This window comes from Sycon ciliatum, chromosome 4 (assembly GCF_964019385.1).
Source record: "Sycon ciliatum chromosome 4, ocSycCili1.1, whole genome shotgun sequence".
Lineage (NCBI taxonomy): Eukaryota > Metazoa > Porifera > Calcarea > Leucosolenida > Sycettidae > Sycon > Sycon ciliatum.
This window is the reverse complement of record NC_088646.1, coordinates 16543154-16565914: the sequence shown is the minus strand read 5'-3', so window position 1 is coordinate 16565914 and position 22761 is coordinate 16543154. Positions and strand designations below refer to the sequence as shown.

General features: G+C 46.7%; 2 protein-coding genes and 1 long non-coding RNA gene across 3 annotated transcripts in view; 2 read left to right on the top strand and 1 right to left on the bottom strand.

The window, feature by feature from the left end:
* Positions 1–725: 725 nt before the first annotated feature.
* Positions 726–8339, top strand: LOC135814708 (sphingosine-1-phosphate phosphatase 2-like). Its single transcript, XM_065327875.1, has 6 exons — positions 726–1912; positions 2564–2653; positions 3035–3201; positions 4728–4869; positions 5599–5742; positions 7436–8339. The coding sequence occupies exons 1-6, from the start codon at positions 1208–1210 to the stop codon at positions 7535–7537; spliced, it is 1350 nt and encodes a 449-aa protein (XP_065183947.1). The 5' UTR covers positions 726–1207; the 3' UTR covers positions 7538–8339.
* A 570-nt stretch (positions 8340–8909) lies between these two features.
* LOC135814709 (selenoprotein F-like) lies at positions 8910–9812 on the bottom strand. The gene has a single exon (XM_065327876.1). It carries the CDS (start codon positions 9692–9694, stop codon positions 9233–9235), a length of 462 nt encoding a protein of 153 aa, XP_065183948.1. The 5' UTR covers positions 9695–9812; the 3' UTR covers positions 8910–9232.
* A 348-nt stretch (positions 9813–10160) lies between these two features.
* Positions 10161–22761, top strand: part of LOC135813634 (uncharacterized) — a 14576-nt gene continuing 1975 nt past the window's right edge. The window contains exons 1-2 of the long non-coding RNA XR_010553059.1: positions 10161–10585; positions 17164–17270. This is a non-coding gene — a long non-coding RNA (uncharacterized LOC135813634). The remainder of the gene's footprint in view (positions 10586–17163; positions 17271–22761) is intronic.

Here is a 22761-nt window from a genome sequence, read left to right as displayed (position 1 = left end):
GCATTATCTACACAACAAAAGATTTCAAACCACTACTACGTAGTGTACTGTAAATACACAAAATTTCGGCACTTCACGATTTTTGACATTTCGGCGTGGGGTACGGGTAGAGGGGATGGTATAGTGCGACAGATGCTGTGAAAAATTTCATCGGCGTTTTAATTTAGGCGTTTTGGGTCGGTGCCGAATATAGCCGAAATTAAATAGCTGCCGAAAATTTGTATAATTTGTATATTTCGAGTACATAGTACATGATTATCGATTGTGTACATGTACAACAATTACACACCAGTAATGCGTACTGTACCCCTGCTAGCTGCTGAGTACTGCTGGTCGTTCTAGTACTACAAATAAATGTGGCCTTATACAATGTATTTGTGGGTGACATACATCCAAAAAAACAAACACTAGTCTTGTGTTGTAAAGCTTGCTCAAATACTGCTGGGTTGCATCAAGAGTACAGGTTTTCATGTACTCTTGGTTGCATGCACTACTGAATGTTACATCGCCGAAGTCGCAACCACTACTTCGTACAATTAATTACTTCACAATACCATGTTCACAGCACGTGCAACTACTTGTCACTTGAGCCGGCTATTAATACCGGTATACCGGCTATAGTATATAGCGTATCACAAGCACGTGCACGTGCAGGAATTTATCCTTCACACACAATCCTCCTCACAGCTTTCTGCAATGCGTACACAATCTGCTCGATACTGCTGCGATACTACACTTGCTGTGAGTACTGTAGTATGGCCGTGATTCTTGACCAGCTGACAGAGCGCACTTTTCGTGCTCAATGCATGCAGGACACAATTTGAGGGGAAAGCTGTATGTAATCCTAGTCGATCTCCCGAACGTTACTTCCTCCAGTTTCTGACTGTGTGAATACTACACGCATTTCGTTTTTCGTGCCGTAATTCATCGGTGTCGTTGACCAGTAGGCAGTACAGTTTGGATGCACTGCTGTTTCATGCGTATTTTTTAAAAACGTTTGAACGTTGGGCAGTGACTTTGCGTCAACAGTTTCTCACATCCGCTGAGGATGCAAGGGAGTGTTCTTGTGCAGTAGCACCGTGCATAATTATTATAATCGCAGCAGGATAGTTGTCTCGAAACTAGCAAGAAGTCTCGGATGAAAGACGTGAGGTCTGTTGAGTGCTGATCTTGTTCTGGCTGACAAGCCAGTCTTGGAAAATCAGTCATGTCAATGTCGTGGCTCTGGGATCCACACGCCGTGGCGAAATTCCAGCGCTTCTGCGGAAAGGAGCGGATCCCAATTGAGGTCGCCACTGGCAACGGAAAATCTGTGCAGGTGGCCGGGACGGACACGCGAAATGGCAGTGCCAGTGCAAGTGGACATGGGCTTCGTAGATCTACGCGGCACGGTGACAGCTCAACATCGACGGAGAACGACGCTAGCACTATCCGATCAAACGGGCATGCTAACGCCAGTAACGGGCATAGTGTGGATGTACAGTCCAATGGCAATGGTCGTAATGGAACAGTATCACCGTCAGCTAACTGCAGCCACACTGCTGATGACGCAACACAGCAAGACACACAACAGCCCAAGACCAAAATCATCCACAAGTATCCTGTGGTTAAGGCCATCTTCCACATGGCATCCATGGTTGGCGAGGAGGAGTTCTTCATTGCCTTCCTGCCAATCATGTTCTGGAACTTTGACTTCTTTGTCGGACGGCGCGTCGTCTTGCTCTGGTTCTTTACAATGTACCTGGGCACGGCTCTGAAGGACAAGATACAGTGGGAGCGGCCGGACCCGGCCATAGTTCTGCGCGAGGCGAACGACGAGCACTGCCAGGAGTTTGGCATGCCGTCCACACACACCACCAGTGGTGCCATCCTCGCCTGGGGCTTGATCTATGTCTCCTACTTTCGCTATGAGGTGAGTCTCAGTCTGAAACACCAAGAGTACGTGTACTTAACCCCAGAGAGTGTGCGGAGTTATGGCGTCTGCGGGAGGAGGGGGCATTACCGCGAAACCCCATAGATTTTCCTTGCTATCATCAGAATTTACCCCAGCTCTGTTGTTTTGGACTGCATTTTCAAACTACGCTTCCCAGAGGGAGACCCCCCCCCCCCACGTTTCCCAGGGGGAGAACCCCATATTTCACAAGGTGAGCCCCCCCCCCCCCCCCCCAAAACCTCGAGATCTCCCTACCAGTTTGGCTATACCCTTGCAGCCAGTGGCAATGCGTATAACGAGGCACAGTACTTATTCAGCTTCACAACACTGGTTGCATACATGCATGGGCTGAGAATTTCCCATCGTTACCGTTATTCCACGGATGCATGGTCATTGACGTTGTGATAGTCCCAGCACCGCTGAGTACATGGCATTGTGTTGTAATGTTACATCCTACACAAACAGCCGCATAATGTATGTATGCACACACACACACGCACACACACACACACACACACACACACACACACACACACACACACACACACACAAGCATACTCTACATGTTATGTACATTGTGTATCGACGCTGCTTGTACGAGTTCTCGTTGTCTCTGCAATGTTGCTACAGTTCTCTTTGTTGCCAGCTACTCTGGTAGTTCTGCCCATGGTGCTGTGTATGGGAATCAGCCGCGTCTACTCTGGCCACCACACACCATTGGTAAGTTCTTTGAAACCTTTGAAATCGTTTATTCTCACTGAGTTGGTGGTGTTGTTTCAACTGTTTTTTTTCTCACGTCGTCGTCGTCGTTGTTGATGATTTTATTTGAAGGATTCTCTAAAAGCAAATGGATGCTGACCGGTGCAGTCTCCTGTCGAGCGAAAACTCATTGGGGAGTGTGTAGACTGAGGAGAAGAGATGAAGTAGAGTAAGAAAGGGGCATAAGAAAAAAAGGGAAGATTAGTAGCTAAATATCAAGAAATAACGGAACTAACTTTGTGTAGTGTGTATAGGTAAACATAATCAGGGGCAAGATTGCAATTTCCACTGATAAACACACACACTGCCTTGATCTGGTCAATGCATTACTATCATATACAGGATGTGCTTGGTGCGTTCAGCCTGGTAGCGTGCATCATGCTGGCTGGTTCAGTGCTGCTGGAGCCGCTTGACTCACTCTACATGACGCCATCGCTGATAGGTCCTATCTCCGCTCTGGTTACGGGATATCTGGGAATCTTGCTCTATCCCCATCCTGCTGTTATCCGGTTAGTGTACGGCATGTGTGTGTGTGTGTGTGTGTGTGTGTGTGTGTGTGTGTGTGTGTGTGTGTGTGTGTGTGTGTGTGTGTGTGTGTGTGTGTGTGTGTGTGTGTGTGTGTGTGTGTGTGGTTGTCTTGGGGTCTTTGCTTGTGCCCGTGTTGCAGAGAACTGGGCTCTTTTCTATGTGCAGGGGCTGTTACTTATCTTGCTGGATGGGGAAATGTTGGGTATGAACTGGTAATGCAATGGACATCCAATAATAGTGATGCAGAGTTCTCGCCAAAGCGACATTGCTGGGCGCTGCACCCTCCTTCACTTTTCGACCGCTCCTTTTAACACTCTCACTACCAGCCGATCAAATATCGATCCACGTGGATCGATGCAATAGGCGATCACTAAATATTTCGTCACACGCTCAAATATTGTCGGATTATTACAAATGAGGGCTCTACGTCTTCAGAAAGACCTTGGCTATCGACTCTAAGTATCGCTTTCACTCCTTGGTGCATAATGGCGCACGACGAAGTTCGAAGCTAGTGGGCGATCAAAAATGCGCATTCGAACCTTTTGAGTCGCCGTCACGCTGAGAATAACTCTGATATCTTCTCGCTTACCTGTGCGTTTTGGGGCTGGAAATCCTTCGGGTTTTAGGTATTTTCACAAGAACTTCGTCTGGTTTCTATGAGCCACGATTTTACAAATCAGTGAGCCACACATATCTGTTTGAGTTTGAAAACGTCTTCTTCATCACGGCGCGGCACACACGAATGGCGCTTGGTGTTGTAGTTTCTACGAGTGCGTAGCTGCCATCATTAGCTTTCCAGAGAGTGGTTGTTTGTGAGAAATGACCAAAGGAGAGCAGAGATATACCATAAGTCGTATTTTCGTAGACTGTGAATGGACTCAATTGCGAAAATAATGGTAGTGAAAGCGTTAAAAATAAATGCACCACCCTTTTATATGCGTGATGAGGGCACAGCATTGTAAGAGGTTTTGCATCATAATCATCACTTGCCTCTAAAACCGTATCAATGGCGGGTTCCAGTGGCCAGTGAATAAATACATGAAATGGAAGTACAATAACTGGCCGCCTGCTTTCTGGTGCCGGCAAAATGTAGCGGCACAGAATGGCGGTAAACTCACACAATTTTGGGTTCGATGATCTCTCTTCCCCCCCCCCCCCCCCCCCCCTCTTCACTTTTGTTCTGGCTCTATCCCTGTGATGTTGTTAGGGACCGTCTGGGGTTACCGATTGTTTTTACGAAACAAAATTTTTTAGTATTTTTCAGCCCCCGCCCGCCCACCTTTTCTGCAGGTAAAACGAATTCCAATGAAATATTGATGTCAATTTTCGACACCCAAAAGTAACTGGGCATTCTCCATCTGCATTCAAATATTTATTTTTAAAACGAAACTCCATCAAACCCACCCACTCCCAAACGAAATATTTTTGTTTTGAAAATATTACCGGTAACCTTGGACGGCCCCTTAGTGTGTGTAACATAGCTGTCTGGACATGTTCCCTCTGGCAGGTCCTCGTCCAAGGACATGCCCACGATCATTGCCGTCTTTTTGGGCTTCTACATTGGACTATGGATGTCTGTGGGTACACTCAATCCCCTTGACAATCGTCACCTTGAGCCATTCCAACTGCCATCGCCAGACAGGCATGAAGTATGTTCACTGTAGCACTGTCTCAGCATACGATTAGATAGACAGATAGATAGATAAATAGATAAATAGATAGATAGATAGATAGATAGATAGATAGATAGATAGATAGATAGATAGATAGATAGATAGATAGATAGACAGATAGATAGATAGATAGATAGATAGATAGATAGATAGATAGACAGACAGATAGATAGAGATAGATAGATAGATAGATAGATAGATAGATAGACAGATAGATAGATAGATAGATAGAGATAGATAGATAGTCATGTAGATAGATTGACAGATAGACAGATATCCTGAATGCTGTGCACTTTAGCCTATACTGGGAACATGTGGAAATGTTTGTCGGTGCTACTCTTGATCACTCGGTTTTTGCTAAAACGATTACGTCGTATGCCACAATTCTACAAGTAGTCTTTATGAAGTACTGGTATATGATTGGGATTAATGGACAGCGCCTGATCCTGCATTGCCCAGATTATCCATGGTATGAGTGTAGTCACATTTCACTAGTACTAGTATAGGCTAGCTGTTGCTTGTGAATTCCTGAAGAAATCCCCCGCCTTCCCTCCACCGCCACCACCAAGCTGGTATGTTGGACTCCAACAAATTTTGACGCAGCTCCCTGAATATGCCGGAAAGATTTGCAGTGTTCCTCTTTCTGTTTCGTCACATCCTGTGACCCTGTTTTTGTCGTCTTGTTGTCATTTTCTCTGTGGTTAGATTGTAGCAGGACTGCTGCGGTATATAGCTGGCGTATTCTTGCTGCTGGTGGTCCGGATGGTCCTGAAGTCATCGTCAATCAAGTTTTTCTCTAAGTACGCCGATCCTACACAGGGACCAGCCAAGGAACAACTTCCTGTTGTGGTACGTTATAGCTTGTAGTTACCTTTTAAGCACATACACCAGCATTGGAGAGCTGCTCCGCCGAGCAACGTTCACAAAGTGTGTGTGTGTGTGTGTGTGTGTGTGTGTGTGTGTGTGTGGGATTCACTGGCCAGAAAAAGCCCCGGGTAAGATATACACATGCCTAGTACAGTCCTTTTTCGTCGCACGGAATTTCCTCCTCATGATCCCATGAGCGCATATACAAATGTGTGGGACTATGGCGTACTCTGATAAGATGTACAACTTGTGTATGATGATGGTCTTTTCGGTATCCCTACTATATTTGCGTGTTTCATACATCTGTACACATGCCATGTTGGCTTGACAGGTACTTTAGTGTGTGGACAGTGCAGAGAAGGCTGTTTGCAGCGCAGGCGACCTGGTTTGGTGGCACTAACCACGCTAAGGGCCCGGTCACACATGCACTCGAAAGTAGCGGATCCGCTGAAGCGACGTCGCAGGAGCGAAAAATACCATGGCAACGGCGAAAAGCGGAACTTCCGCTGAAGCGGAAACTCCAATCCGCGTCCTCCAACATTTTTGAAGCGAGACTGTCGCTTCTGCGGTTTCGCTTCAGCGGAAAACACCACGGTCTGCTGTATATGGATTTGCTACAAGAAATTTGTATGCGTATGATGTCTATGCAACAAAAATGCGTGCAAGATAGTCATTGACCTCGTCTATTCTCCGTACCGTATGCACCACAGTCCACTTTTTACTCTCATTTTCCGCCAAAGTAGGAGTTGTGCCCTGTTTGTATGTGTGACCATACACAAGTAGTTCGCTGGAGCGACACCAGGCTCGCTGCCCCAGAACCTCGTCGCCGAAGCGAAACCCCAATGCATGTGTGACCGGGCCCTGATAAAGAAAGCAGCTTGGACAACACTGTCTTGTCAAATTGTAGTGGCAGAGAGGCTTGGCCAAGGAAACGTTTGCGGAAAGGTTCACATACTGTCTGAAAGCACTGGACTTTGAACTGGCCTCTGATGCAAAGTGAACCTTTTTGATGCCGCGGGTTTCCCCAGCCCACCTACAGCACCACACCGTATTACACAAATTTACGCAGTGCAGTACAGTTTGTCTTGAGGTGGTATATATTTTCAACACGATGCTTTGCAGATTACGTGGGACTACATATTATAAACCTCCCTATTATTAGGGTCGCGTGCACGTTTGTACATAGTCTAGTCATGTACATTTGCATGCACAATAAAAAAATGTTTTGCGGTCGGGTGAAAAAAAACGGTCGGGTGACCCGAAACAACGAATTAATTCTGGGTGGCCTAGTTTTATTTATTTATTTAATAAATGGGGCATCCCCACAGGCCTAAGCCTAAGGCCTTCCGTTCTATAGGGAAATGAACGTTCACCATTCTCCCATGCAGTACACGCATATCTCGCTTATCCGGGAGGTCCGGGACCGGGCACTGCCCGTCACATCGAAATATCCGTAACTCCAATTCACATACTTCAAGTACATTTTGATGGGGAAAGACGATACATATGGCATATGGCGTCACTATTTCCGCAAAAGTGACAAAAGTGCAGTAATATTTCCACTAAAACTGGCCCTCTAAGGGTGCACGGTAGACCGAAGTGCCCGTAACTTCGGTGTCTGAATAACCGAGGTATGAGTGTAAAACATTTCTGGCTGTGCCGTTCTGTGTCGTAGATCCGTTACCGGCTTGTAACGTATGGAGGTACTTGCATGGCCTGCACAGCACTGGGCCCGCTCTGGTTCAGGCTGCTTGGAATTCCTACCCAGGAGCCATAGTGCAGCATGCATTGCAGTCACATCTGTTTGCTGTTTCCGCCTGGGAGCGTGCAGCGTTCGTTCTAATTCATCCTTGTACGGAGGACAGTGCTGGGCTATGTTTCTGCCCCGCGATTTTTAATCCGAATATTGCGTATTTGCAATGACGCTGGTTTGTTTTGATGTGTGCTGGTCGCAATTTTGGTATGTACACTAGAAATTTGATGTTACTGATACAAGCAGTGTCACGCTTACTTGACCCCTTCCCAGCCCCATGAAACTCTGTGTTGCTAGCCCACGCATGCCATTTTGCTGTGTATGTTTTCGCAGATGGCCCCAAAGCGCCATCGTAATTTATACCTGCTGCTCTTTTTGGCTGATTGTTTTGTTTTTAATAGTGCAAAGCTGCTTGCCCGTATCATGCCCCTGCGGACTGCTGCATCGTACAGTGCAGCTCAGTTGTGCCTTTGTGCATTTTTTGTTTCAATTTTTGGTACTGGGACAGTTCCATGCCTGCCAAGTGCATGCTTTGACCTAGTGCCGGGTCTCTGTATGGTAGATACTCAGCAGCGGCAGACTAGATGCCACTAGATAGGTGTACGTTTTACTGTAAGCCTTGATGATCAAGTATGGCTTTGAGATTTACTTACTTCTCTCTAACTCACATGACCTATCTCTGCACAATAGTTTTGCCCTTGAATTACTGACTGATATTCCAAGTTCTATTACCATCTTACAAAGCCTTATTTACTTCTCCCTGTGACTGGAGCACGAAACTTTTTTTCTCTGATATTAAATCCATCTTGGCTTGTTTTCTTCTTTATTAGAATGGATACCCAGCTTTCTTGTGTGTGTATGTGTGCGTCCTAGTCCGATGTGCTTCGTGTGGTGGAGACAAGGTGTGTCCATTCACATGGTTGCGCCAGTGGACTAGGCTGTAATCCACTGGCGCTAGTCTTGATCTGTTTCATTCAGATATGCCCAAGTAAAATAACAAAATACAAAGATCTTGTCCGCCATCCTTGCTAGATATACTGTAAACTGCCTAATATTCGTGATGGATTAATGTTCGCTATTTTCGCGAGAAGAGCGTAACGCAAATATCGGGCGGTTCACAGTAGAGGTTATGCGAGGACATCATCAGCGACTTTGCCAAATCATCTTAACACATTCTATTGAGATGCTTTGGCAAAGTCGCGGCACAGCAGTAGCGACACGCGCGGTGCATAGCTTGTTATGTGTACTTAGCCTGCCATTTGAAACATCTGCTGACTGACGCTGTATACGACAATACTGCATTCCAACACACTGTCTGCTAGTGTCTGCACTGGTACTAAGCCGTACTGGGATGGCATAATGCAACCCAGAGTCAGACCCAACACAGACCTCATGCTTTGAGTTTGGATTCTACTGGTCTTCTAATTGCAATCATGAAGCCTTCAATGGGAAAAACAAATACAACTCATGCACATAGAAACTGCACAGATCAAAACTATCAGAGCAGACAAAAAAAACAGCAAACATAGACAGCATACCAAAACAAACAAAACAATCACAAAGATGTTAGTGATTCGATCTAGGCCAGTATGGAATGAGCAAGGGTACGTGTCACAGCATCGTTGACAACCCACCAAACGCGAGGCTTTACGGAGGTCAAGTCATAAAGACAGAGTTCCTGCTGTTCCAGTGGCATAGCTTATCAGCCTATGAGGTTGTTTAGGCTTGAAGATGGGCGGACAGGTATTCCTTGATACTGTCAGTGTTCCAAGAGTCGATGGCCAAACTGTCTTTGACCTCTCCCCCCGCATCCTGCATGTGAAGTACTGGGTTAGCACCACGCTTGTTCCTAACTTCCAAGTTAGCAAACTCGTGACGCATATCTCCCTTCACAAACGCCTGGATCTGCGGGAAGCGACCCAATTTTCAGTTGCACACTTCCAGCACAGCCTTCGCAAACTTTGCAGACTCGGTGCCAGATTCTTTCTCCTCTTGGCAGCATCGCCGGCAGTCGTCTTCCAGAAACTTCATGGACAGTGATGACAACTCATCACAAGAACTGCACAGCAAGTTGGATGAAAATCCTAAATCTCGGCAGGAGCCATCCTGACCTATAGCCGGGCAGAACAGGACTGCCAAACAGGATAGGAACAAGTAACCTCCTGAAGAGGCGGCAGCCATTGTCGCCGCCTGCAACCGAGGACGCACCAGTCCAAATCGGCAAGCAGGGGAGGCGAGAGACAACCACAGGTGAAGCTCTCTCTTCAAAGAAACGACAAAATTTGTTTTCTTGCTTTCTTCTTCTCTAGCTCTCTCGATTTCACCTCCTCATGCCCACTCGTACTAAGCTGACGTCATTTTAGCGGTTGCTATGGCTCGCATCACGTGACCTACTCAGCAATCAGTCAGCATGTTGTGTGTGTGTGACTGTGTGCAGTGCGCTAGTGCTCACTGCACTCTCGGCTGTGCGACTGTGCAAGTGTGCATGCGGCAAGCAGCGTGGTTCATGGTGCCGGGATTCATGCCATCATGGCCGAAACCAGGGAGTACTCCCTGGCCGAAACTACCTCGGCGAAAGGCGAAAGCGCAACTCACAGTGAACTTGAAGCCTGAAGCTGAAGTCGTCAAGATCGTTTTGCGTGAGCTAATTTCATGTCGCGCGCGTTGTGTTGTGAGACACAGACGCGCGGACAGAATGCTTCGACTTTCATGGCTTTCAGCTTCTATTTTTTGAAAAGTAGCGCGCTCAGATGAGACCACACATGCACAGGCTCGTTTCCTCTTCCATTTTTTCAGGCAATTGTTGGATTATGTAGTAGACGACGAGACTGCCTTCACTGCAGGGGTCCTTACCTTGAGTTTGGTACCCTCCTGGAAAGAAATCATGGTTGCTAGACTACGACAGTTCAGAGCAGAGCCGCGCTAATGAACGAGGCGAATAGCTAACCGCTGCCGTCCGAATCTCGTACACACTAGAGTATTTGTGCCGGGCTAATGGACGAGAATTCTGGGGGGAAAGTTGCAGAGAAGGAGAAACAGTGAAACGCGCGGATTGAAAAGCCCTGAGAAGTGGTAAGCTCTAGGACAATTCCTCGATAGAAATAATGAGCTGGTTGGTTACTCGCCACACGTTATCTTTTTTTCGTGTCTTGCTACACGTTGTGGTGGGTTTCTTTGGTATTAGTATTCCTAGATCCTCCTGCCAGACAATAGCCTAATACTAATAGGCCACATATGCTAGTCTATTACCAAGAGTACATAAGCCAGAGTGTGCAGCTCTGCATATATGCTGCGTACAGGAATTAATTGCATGCAAAATTAAAACTTCAACATAGCAACTTGAAAATGGTTTCAAAATTGCGAACAAAAGGGAGATGTTCACTGGTTTGCGGGAAAGAAGCACTGTTGAACGGGAAAAGTCTGAAGAAAAATTGACTGTCACCACCAGGACTCGAAACAGCCTTCGCTCGAGGCCAGCGATGCTCTAACCACTGAGCTATGGTGAAGCTGTTATCCCAGCAGAGACCGTTCAACCTTTTCTTCAGACTTCGTAACACACACTTCCTGTGAATCCACACAGGCGGGTGGGACGCAGCCCTGAGTCACTGTAACCCACACACCGCTTCACGTACAAACTAGCACGCGAGTGTGTAGCAATTTTCTTTAATACTTGACAACATTGGCCTTCTGGAGGGCGCCGTTTGCATCTCCATCGACGAATGCAGGCCGGATAAAGTTGTGTATCCCTTCAAGCGTTTTGTGTTTTTCCAAAAAAAGGAGCTCAAAGACGTGCATAACTTTCCCTCCAGTATTAAGGTCCCATCAAAGCCACTCGCTTAGACTATCTACCAGTAAAATGGGTTACACGCCGGGAGTCACCGGCGGTGGGCCTCAGCTTGTTGTGGCCTGATCAGACTCTGAACTGATTTATTGTTTCAATGCTTGACCTTATATTATATTGATGATAGGGGTGAAACGAAGGTGTCGAAGGTTCGAAGAACCTTCGTTTTCATTTGAAACAAACCTTCGTTTTCACTTCAAAAGAAGGTCAACACACGATTTCTGTACACACATGCACTGATCGTCCTTGTATACAGGAGGTACTGTACTGTAGTTTGTACAGTCGACTAGTTTTGTGTCCACTTGGCTCCCGGTAGGTGCCACTGCAAGTCCATAGTAGGCCACGGACTGGGCTTGAGCGTGGCCATTCACGGCCAAGGTGTGCAGAAGTAGTCTTGGGCAGTTTAGGGTGCAAACTGCGCAGTGCAAAAGCTATGGGCGTGCCAATTGTGGTGACTGCACAGCAAACACGTGCACAGTCATGTACTTTGTAGGGCACATGCACAGAGTGTGCTTCAAGAGGAACTGTGAACTGGTAAAAGAATCCTTCGACACCTTCGTTCGTTTTCATGAAGAAGGTTTGTTTGGCAAATTGAGGCCTTCGTTTCACCCCTAATTGATGAAACTGAACACAATGCAAGATGACTTCTAACTCAACACATAAGTGATAATATCAATGTTATCTAATCTCGCACTCAATGTGTGACGCTGTATGTGTTATGATGTAATATCACGCGATATCACATCGCCTCCCTTTCAAGCTTGTTGCATAATTCCAAATCTGCAATCAAGGTACATCTAGAAGTTCTAATCATAAGATTGTCCTCTAAAACTGGCGATGCCAAAGCGTGCCACTGGCTTTCGTGTGCGATCGGATCTTCGCAAACTCGGATTGACTTGTGCCGTACTTGGCCGGTTCTGCTTCTCATGACCTTCGTCTCGCGGACGCTTCTGGTGAGCGTCTTCCCTCTGATGTGGCATCAGGCTCACTGCAACCGGGGTTGCGGGGTAGTGAATATGCAAGAACCGTCTGTTCCTCCAGTAAACACGGCCACTGGGCAACTTCACAAAATAGTCTCGATTTTGACCAATGGCCACAACTGTACCTGTTGTTGCCCATCTCCCAGATCGGGGGCTGTCCTGCACGTCTACCATAGGTCCTATCTTCAGTGCTGCAAGCTCATGTGCTGATCTGTTGTAGGCTTGATTGTGTGCTCGTGCGGTGGTAGCTGCATGATCGGCCTCATCCGCCTTTCGCTGGTATTCAATCGAGAATGTTCTGTGGTTTGCAAACGCGAATGATGCCATCGGCCGCCCATATACCACTTGCGATGGGCTACGACCGTCCGCACGAGGCGCGTTCCTCCACTCTAGTACAGCACGCTGAAATTCATCGGTGTCCAGCTTGCCATCTACAGAAGTTTTTAGAATCAACCGTTTGACCGCCTTGACTGCTGCCTCCGCATGATCGTTTGCCTATGGATAATGCGGTGTTGATCTTTTGTGAGTTACTTGCCATTTCTTGCAGAAATCCTCGAACCTCTTCGAGGTAAATTGTGGACCACCGTCTGTTTTAATCTTCTTTGGTACTCCTACTTCCGCAAACCACCGACGTATCGGCTTGATCACGTCGATGGTTGTTGTTGCCTGACCAAGCCGTTCCACGCATGGCCAACCTGACTTAACATCCACATACACCGAATATTGCTGTCCTTGGCATGAGCACAAGTCGGCACTGACCGTTTGGAACGGGAACTCGGGAGTTGGTTCGAATGCCATCGGCTCCTCCGTGACGCTATCTTGATGCTCGCTGCATACTTTGCAACCTCTGACGAGGGACTCAATGTCGTGCGTAATGTTCGGCCAATATATCGTCTGTCGGGCCCGTCGCTTGGTACGCTCGATACCTTGGTGCGCTGCGTGAATGCTGTCTAGCGCTTGTCGTCGTAGCCGTTTCAGCACCACTATGCATTGGCCCTTCAAAGCTATACCATCTTCTACTGTTAAATGTTCCCGGACATTCCAGTATGGCCTGGAGGCTGCTGCGACTGCGCTCGACTCCTGGGGAAACCCTTCGCAAATTGTCCGTAGCAATACCTGGTACTCTGGATCCTCCTCAGCCGCCTTCTTCAGGGCTTCTTTCTGGATATCGGGGCCTTCCTGCTGAGGGGTTTCGACTGCGCATATGTGTGTGATTGTCGGGGTTGCAATGTCTTCGTCATCGTCATCATCGTTGACGCCGTCTTGATACATCTCACCCAGCTAGTCTCTCCCTCCTGGCCGATCCACCGGCGCCTCGGACAATGCATCGGCCAGGAAATACTCCTTCCCTTTCCTCCATTCTGCCGTGAATTGAAATGCCTGCAACCAGTGTATACTGATTCAGCATCGCTATCAGTGGCTTGTGATCTGTGATAATTGTGAATTCTGTGGCAGCCAGAAATACATGGCATTGGTGTGCTGCCCAGACTATTGCCAAACATTCCAGTTCTATCATAGCATATCGCGATTCGGTTTCTGAAATGAATCTACTGCCGCATTGAATTAATCGCCAAGCGCCCTCTTGAAATTGTAACAATGCAAATCCGAGGCCATTCTTTCTGGATGCATCTGTTTCTAAGTGCAATGGACTACCAAACCGACATATGCCAACGTCGGTGTGTCGAAACGTGTATTTTTCATTTCAGACATAGCTTGACTGTTCTGGAAGCCATAGAAAGTCTGTTGATCTCTTCAATAAATCTCTTAGAGGCTGTGCGTGAGTGGCCAAACACGGTGTGAATTGAGTCGCAAGCCCTAAAAACGATCTGAGGTCCGTTCGATTCTTAGGCGTGCGAAACTCTTGAATTGCTTTCAACTTCTCATCATCCATACGCCATCCTGTCTGTCCTATCATGTAGCCGCAAAAGTGCACTTCCTTCTCTGCAAACCTGAATTTCTTCTCGGAAAATGTAATGCCGTGTTCTCGCGCCTGGCACAAGATTTTGAAAAAGAAGGAGAAATATTGTGGAAATCAGGAGGACAAACTGTGCGATAGCCCGATTCTTTTTGGTACATAGGTGCATAACAAGGGTGTAGTAACGGGCATTGGAGAGAGAAAAAAACCCCGTGAAGTAGACATAGTGTAAATGGGAAGAACATATTTGTTTGAAACTCGGATGTTGAGCCAATAATAAAATGTAGAAAGGAAAAGTACATATGGATACGAGTACTAAAAGAGTAACTCTCGATCACTGTGACTAGATTCTATAATACAGTCAGAAAGTCGACATTCTTTGTTCCGTTGGGACTGTAGCTTGTGCTCGTTTTCGTTGCGCTTACCTTCCGCTCTTTGGTCTTTCCATAACCTTGAACCTTCCGAGTTGGAAGGCTGTCGGTTAGCGCTACGGAGATGTGTGGAAGCTAGGTGTCAGGACGTCGAATGTCTCAGTACTCTGTCAGTTGTGTGCCTAGTTGTTGCACTTTCTGACTGTATATAGTATCTGGTTACAGTGATGGAGAGTTACTCTTAAGTTAACTTGTATCCATATGTCCCTTTCCTTTCAACATATTTGTTCAGAACAGTTTTCTTGTTACGATCATCAGTGAATGTACGTAACGAAGGGTGGAATACTAAGTGCACAATCTTATAATAATAAAAAAATTATGGAACAGAAAGCGGCGCGAATAGAAAAGAAAAATAGCACTTTTAATTGAGCATTCACTGGTTCGAGGGAAAGACACAAATGGGAAAAGTCTGTGAATCCACACAGGCGGGTGGGACACAGTAAAGCGATAAGCATGACAGTGGCATGCACACAACACACAAGGGGACAACAAAATAGAGAAATCTGAAGGACAAATATAATGTGAAACTATCATGGGAACAGGGAGCAGGGGGACAACAATAACAACATCAAGTCCACAAGGTGCTAGGTGAACAGTTTCAGGGTTATGACACTTTCTTGTCGGACACACAAATCAGGTTTGTACAAGTAAAAAAAATTAATGCATACTTGTATGATATAGACTCTGACACTTTCAGCTGCATCACATGGGCATGACATCACATGGGCATGACATCACATGGGCATGACATCACATGGGCATGACTAGCACAGGACAGTGAAGCAATAATCCGAATAAGACTGACAACAATCAGGATGACGAAAGATGTTGCGACATCGGCGGTTAGTAATAAAGAAAGTGTCTGACGTTCGGAGCCGCAACACTTTCTTCATTAGCAATCAGGATGGGTTAACAAATTGCATATACTTCGAAGTAGGCAGAAGACTTCTTCTGATCAAAGTCCAGCTCACAGTCACACTCACCACCATCGGTGTCAATATCCGCGTCTTCCTCGGTCTCACCTTCATGAACTCCACCTGCTTCCAACTCCTACTCCTCCTCTTCACCATCATCTAACGCCTGTTGTGTCCTCGTTGTTCTCCGTCCATCATGAGCCAGACCACCTAGCACCCTGGAACCACAGAAATACTGCACTGTCGACTTCCGTGGTCGAAGGTTCATGCCGTGAAGAGACGTCGACACAGTTTCTACCTCTGAAGTAGTAGGTGCCATGGTTTCCGCTGTGTCCGTCAATGCTGGTTTCGGACCAGCAGCACCGTTGTCCATGCTCGCTGCGTCTGTCCCATGCTGGCTGCACGTTCCCCGATTACACTCAGGCTAGTTCCGTACCCAGTTCAGTGATTCCTTCATGTGTTGTTATCGACGGCAACACTGCGGCCAATCTGGAACCAGGTGGGTCAACCGACGACGCATTCACAGGAGAAACAGAGGGCGGCATTAGAGAAGCCGCTGCCAATATCGCCTCTGAAAGCTCGCTCCTCGCCCTGTTATTCAGAGATGCAGATTGTGGTGCCGAAGAAGGGAACAAAGCAGGCAACACCATTGGCAAAGAAACTTTCCTTGGCCTACCACATCCCCTGCGTTGTGTAGTTGATGCCCGCGGCATCGAACGATAATGGCATATGGGGCGGATCCATTGGCGGACACGGTTGCTAAATCTGCTTCGTAGGTGGCTCAGATGGATTGTTGTCGGGTTCGGAGGATGTGCTCGCAGCAACAGCAGTGAGTATGACGACCATCACCAAGAGGCGACGTGGACATCCACGCATATGCTGAGGTGGAACAGTGTTGGCAGTGTCGACGGCAGTATCTGCCAGGTCTGTAACAGCAGGGTCAATGGCAGTGCCAACAGCAGTCAACGGAAATGTCAGTCGACAGCGACTGATGTGGCGTCAGCTTCTGCGCCCTCAAGAACAGGGGCAGTGTTATCGCCGGAAAAGTCCAATTGTGTACCTACCTCACGTGTCAATGTTTGTTCTGTTGATTGTGAACTTGTGACATATGATTCTCCTGTTGTCCACCACCTCATCGCTAATGCTGAATTTGCTGGTGCATATTCTGATAGCCACTTCTCTGTTTTGTCACGTACTTGTGTTCGTGGTCTCACCCATCTGAATATGTCAGAAGCTAATAATTATTATACTGCACAGTGTGCGGTGTGTTTTAGTCCCTCTTGTCTCACTTCTCACTTCTCACCTCTTTCTCTCTTTCCCTTTGTTTCTCTCCCCTTGTGCATAATTCTTCGCAAAATTTATCACTTTAGCTGTAACCTTTGTTACGCTACTTATCCTTAGGTTTCGTTGCCATGTTTCTTGTATTTCATTTGAAGACAATCTCAAACTGGTTAGTAAATTTCTGAGTCCTCATTGATGATGATGGCGGTGAAGAGCTTGACATTTGTAGGTTTTCAGCTTTCCTTGATTGAGAGTTGTACTGTGTGTTGTTTCTTTGCTTGTTGACAGTGGTTGCTCGTATTACCGGAAGGTCATCTAGTGCAGCACCTTCCATTAGGTTGGCAGTGGTTCTACCTTCACTTATCCCTGCAGCTCCAGCCATGGACATCTTTTTGGTAAGTAGCTGACAGCATACTGAAATTTATATTCACAAGTTGTGCTGCCCTCCCAATGTATCAATTGCATATATGTGTGTGTGTGTGTGCGTGTGTGACAGGCGCGTGCGCCGGTGCCCTTCAAGGGGGGGGGTTCCGGGGGCCTCCCCGGGAAAATTTTCAAAAAATGAAGCAAAATTCTGCATTTTGAGCGAAAAAGGGGGGTTCCGGGCACCCAGGAACCCATACGGCGCACGCGCCTGTGTGTGTGTGTGTGTGTGTGTGTCCAACCTGTCGGAAGGCTACCTTCTTGCCAAAGCATTTGGAAGTTGGACTAGTTTCGGCTCCACAATCCAGTGTGTCGTTACTATAATAGCTTTCATGGCAGAGGTTGTTGGTATGTCTGTTGGCTCTGGGTTCCTAGTACTCAGTAGCCGAGGCTGGGTGGTAAAGTACCTCCAATTTCACTTCAAGGTACCAGTGCATCTAGTGTCTGCTTCTATCAAAGCAGCGTGCTGTCTATACTGGTTACCCCAGCAAGTATAGGGTGTGCATAGGTAACTGTCTTGGCCGTTTTATGCCGATGTACTCCGTGTGGTGTAGACCAGGTGTGCATTGGTGGTCGATTCACATGGCTTCGCCAGATGTGTGGAGTAGACAGTTATCTGGCGCAAGTCTTGATCTGTCTCATTCAGATCTTGTTCGCTATTGTTGCTATAAGAGAAAATCTGTGGGTGCACATCCAGTGCATTTGCAGATTTGCGTGCTTCTCTTGCGACGGGCGTATACATGGTACATGGTACATGGTGTATGACGGTATGCTTATGTGTATGCCCGTGCAAGTGCAGATTGTGTAGACGTGCACGGACATGCAGGCAGACACACGTGCCTGTAAGTACACGGGAACTTGGGCTAACTCTTTAGTAATCAATGGTGCTATTGAAGCTTCCATCAGATCCAGTCTGATTTAACAATCCGCACCAGTATCAAGTACAGTCAGACCTCGCTTATCCGACCCGGTCTAGATCTTTTATCCGGATCCCTTGCCATCCGGAAGAAAATCACGGGCAACCAATTTGCAGCATATGTGACACATACAACCTTACAGGACCTCGCGCATACCAGTGCATGGTTTGTCATCAAACCAGTTCAAACATTTTTGAAAAGCTCTGTCATATCCGGTTTCCATGTAGCATGCAGAAACCAGAATCAGGAAGCTGTAAACTCTGTACACTCATACCTCGGTTATCCGGACGCGGAAGTTACTTCGGTGTGCCGGGTACCGTTTGGGTGCATTTTAGTGGAAATATTACTACTCTTTTGTCACTTTTGTGGAAATAGGGGCACCACCCTGATGACCTTTGCCCATCAACATGACTGTATGTGATTTGGAGCTACAGACACTTAACAGTTTAAAATGTTCAAAGGGCAATGCCCGGATAAACGAGGTACGAGTGTAAGAACCAAGGAGTGTATGACTTCCGGACCTGCTTGCTTAAAGCACTCTGTTACATTTTTCTCGCTTATTAAAGGGGCACTCCGGGAATTTTTTCGGTGGTGTGTTCTCTTCATGGGGGCCTTATATGGCCCCCAAGGAATGGGGAATCGCGAAAACTAGACCCAAAAAGTCGATATATGAAGCCAGGGAGGGCCAAGTTTGTCTCCTCTTTTGATGGTTTTGATGACGTCACGTGTGCTTAGTATTCAAATTCTCTGCATTTGAAGATCTTAGTTTGAATTTTCTGGTGATGAAGAACGATGTTTGGTCGACATTCCCAAGCTTCACAACTGTAGTGCGGACATACTCTAAGGAACCTGAAGGACCCCCTGAGCCTGGTAGAAGTGCAGCCTGATGAGGGCCAGGAGATTGGAGCGGACGACTTCACTGGTTCGAGTACGAGGATCCTGAAATTCTCTATACGCCGTGAGGCATATGGTCAGAACAGTTTTGTTTAGACAAGCTGACGCGAAGCCGGGGTGTGTGTAACGCATGTCAAAGGGCTGTCAATGCTAACAGCTGCAGCGCTCTCTCGACAGCGAAGGTAATCGACTGCCCTCTGCATCACCCCACATTTCTGGCAGGAACACCAATCGTTATTTCCTTGTTGACCAGTGAAGTCGTCCGCTCCAATTTCCTGGCCCTCATCAGGCTGCGCTTCTACCAGGGGCACCTCAGGAGGTCCTTGAGGTTCCTTAGAGTATGGTCGCAGTTGTGAAGCTTGGGAATGTTGACCAAACATCGTTCTTCATCACCAGAAAATTCAAACAACTAAGATCTTCAAATGCAGAGAATTTGAATACTAATCACATGTGACGTCATCAAAACCATCAAAAGAGGAGACAAACTGGGCCCTCTCTGGCTTCATATATCGACTTTTTGGGTCTAGTTTTCACGATTCCCCATTCCTTGGGGGCCATATAAGGCCCCCATGAAGAGAAAGCACCACCGAAAAAATTCCCGGAGTGCCCCTTTAAAGGGGAAGTTAAGGCTAAAATCAAAATTTCACCAGTTGTAGTCTTCGGGGTGCTGAGTCGAATGGTCTTGGTCCGAGAAAGCTGAGACGCTCCCTTCCTACTTGAATCCCAATCGAACTCGCGCACTTCCACCGAAACTGGGTGACTGCGCCCTACTAGATGGGGATTTGTATGCAAAATGTCACTAAAAGCGCCATTTCGTTCTTATAATAGCACGGATGACCGCGATTGGCCCATATGTTGTAGTCTTTTGGACGCTGAGTCGACTGGTTTTGGTCCGAAAAGGCTGCGATGCAGCGTTCCTCCTTTATTCCCAATCGAACATGGTTGAATAAGCGGTCACGTGTTCCTGGGTACTCAAATCACCTGGTCACCGCGCCAGCAAGCGATAACTTCCACACCAAGGTTCAACTCGAGTTCAACTCGAGTGACAAAAGTGCGCCCAAAAAAGGTCAAACAGGCTGTAAGTTGTACCCTGCAGGCGCTAGGCTAGGCACGGTGACCAGGTGACTGGTGTATGCAGGAGCACGTGACCGCTTGTTCAACCATGTTCGATTGGGAATAAAGGAGGAACGCTGCATCGCAGCATTCTCGGACCAAAACCAGTCGACTCAGCGTCCAAAAGACTACAACATATGGGCCAATCGCGGTCATCCGTGACTTTATAAGAACGAAATGACGCTTTTAGTGACAGTTTGCATACAAATCCCCATCTAGTAGGGCGCAGTCACCCAGTTTTGGTGGAAGTGCGCGAGTTCGATTGGGAATAAATGAGGAACGGAGCGTCTCAGCTTCCTCGGACCAAGACCATTCGACTCAGCACCCCAACAAAGACTACAACTGGTGAAATTTTGATTTTAGGTTCAACTTCTTCCCCTTTAGTTTTACAGAATGTGCGCACTAACTGGACTGCATGTGACCATTATACATGTACTCACGATATCAAACCTTTTGATAGACCACATGCATCCATGGAGGGTGGTGGCATTCCTAAGGATGTGGAAACTCGGCCTTCAGCCGAGTCTCACGCGAACCGTGAACATTTCCCTCCCCCGGTGATAGTATCCTGTTAATCGAGCAGTCTGACTGTATTACATAGCCAGCAATCGCATGTCATCTCGTACATTCAAAATCAACATAATTTTGCGAATCGACCTTTTTTTCAGGATCACTTTTCAACGAGGACGAAGCAAAGTCGGCCGAACGAAGCCTAGAGGAAGAAAATCACCCTCTCCACTTCACCATCACGATACTGACATAGATACGAGATGAAACAACAAAAAAATTCACAAGAAAACTGTACGACTTTGGTCTGACTTTGGTCGGAGAATTTCTATCACGATCAAAAATGTACGAGGAGCACTCAAAAATCAGCCACAGACGTACCTTTATCGCTCTCTACTCCTTTTTCAAGGCACAAAAGTCGACTCTCCACTTTCAAACCAGGAACCAGACATACCAGTGGTCCTTTTCAGCTGCTCCACGAGCGCAGGAAATGTTCACCAAGGGGCGCAGAGCAGCATCCATTCCAGAAAAATAGCTAAAATACGAGCGAGACTGCATGCCTGAGTACATGAGTACATGTATGAGTACATGCAGAAAATAGTCAATTTCAGCGTTTCTGCTCCAAACAGCAACTTTCTTCGACTAGAAACAAAGATTACACCAAAGGATCAAACAACAACCATTTTCTGCAGTTTTTTTGCAGATGGCTTCCTTGTGCTTGGCCCAGCACGCCAAAAATCACACCTCGGAGGAGTACAAAAATTACAACTCTCAGATGTCCTTGATTGCTGGCCATGCTCTGCCCGGGACAGGGGTAGGTGCCAGGACGAATGATACCTTGATACCTTCCATATATTTAATACCAAGTTGATACCCTCAATGTATTTTCTGCAACTTGTCCTTGCCCACTTACTGCTGTGTGGTGAAGAAGGAGAAAGAAGGAGAACTCTTGTTGTTATGCAGAAACAACAAGAGTTCTCCTTCTTTCTCCTTCATGCAGAAACAACAAGAGTTCTCCTTCTTTCTCCTTCTTCATGCAGAAACAACAAGAGTTCTTCTCCTTCTTTCTCCTTCTTCATGCAGAAAAAACAAGATTGAGTTCTCCTTCTTTCTCCCTCTTCATGCAGAAACAACAAGGAAGGAGAAAAAAGCCGGAAAATCTATTTTCTGCAACTTGTCCTCGCCCACTTACTGCTGTGTGGTGAAGGCGGAGAAAGAAGGAGAACTCTTGTTGTTATGCAGAAACAACAAGAATTCTCCTTCTTTCTCTGCCTTCATCTTCTCCTTCTTCATGCAGAAACAACAATACTGAGTTCTCCTTCTTTCTCCTTCTTCATGCAGAAACAAGGAAGGAGAAAAAAGCCGGAAAAGCCATCCCAAACCCCGACCACCATCCCCTCCTGGAATGATTACTTTTATAGCCTACCCTGGCTCTGAACTTCACACCTGAGATGATTGGTCAACCGGCCTTAGCCAATCAGAGTTCTTCTTGGCTTGTGCAGAAATGCAGAAACAACAGTCACGGGTGTTGTTTCTGCATGAGGAAGGAGAACTCTTGTTGTTTCTGCATGAAGGAGAAAGAAGCCAGAAATTCTCTTTGTTGTTTCTGCATGAAGAAGGAGAACTTTTGTTGTTTCTACATGAAGGAGAAAGAAAGAAGCCTTTAAATGAGGTTGTATTGTTCATGTCCACCCGTAGGTTAGATAGGTTGAGATTTGAGGGTTGTCGGGCGTTGTTTCTGCATGAAGGAGAAAGAAGCCAGAAATTCTCTTTGTTGTTTCTGCATGAAGAAGGAGAACTTTTGTTGTTTCTACATGAAGAAGGAGAAAGAAAGAAGCCTTTAAATGAGGTTGTATTGTTCATGTCCACCCGTAGGTTAGATAGGTTGAGATTTGAGGGTTGTCGGGCATTGGGAGGATCAGTAATCCATTGAATCATCTTTGCGAGACTTCTTCCATGGGACCAGTTTGGGAGCAATTGTTTATTCTTAGCTTGCTGATGGCTGCAAAATTCAGGCCATCCCAAACCCCGA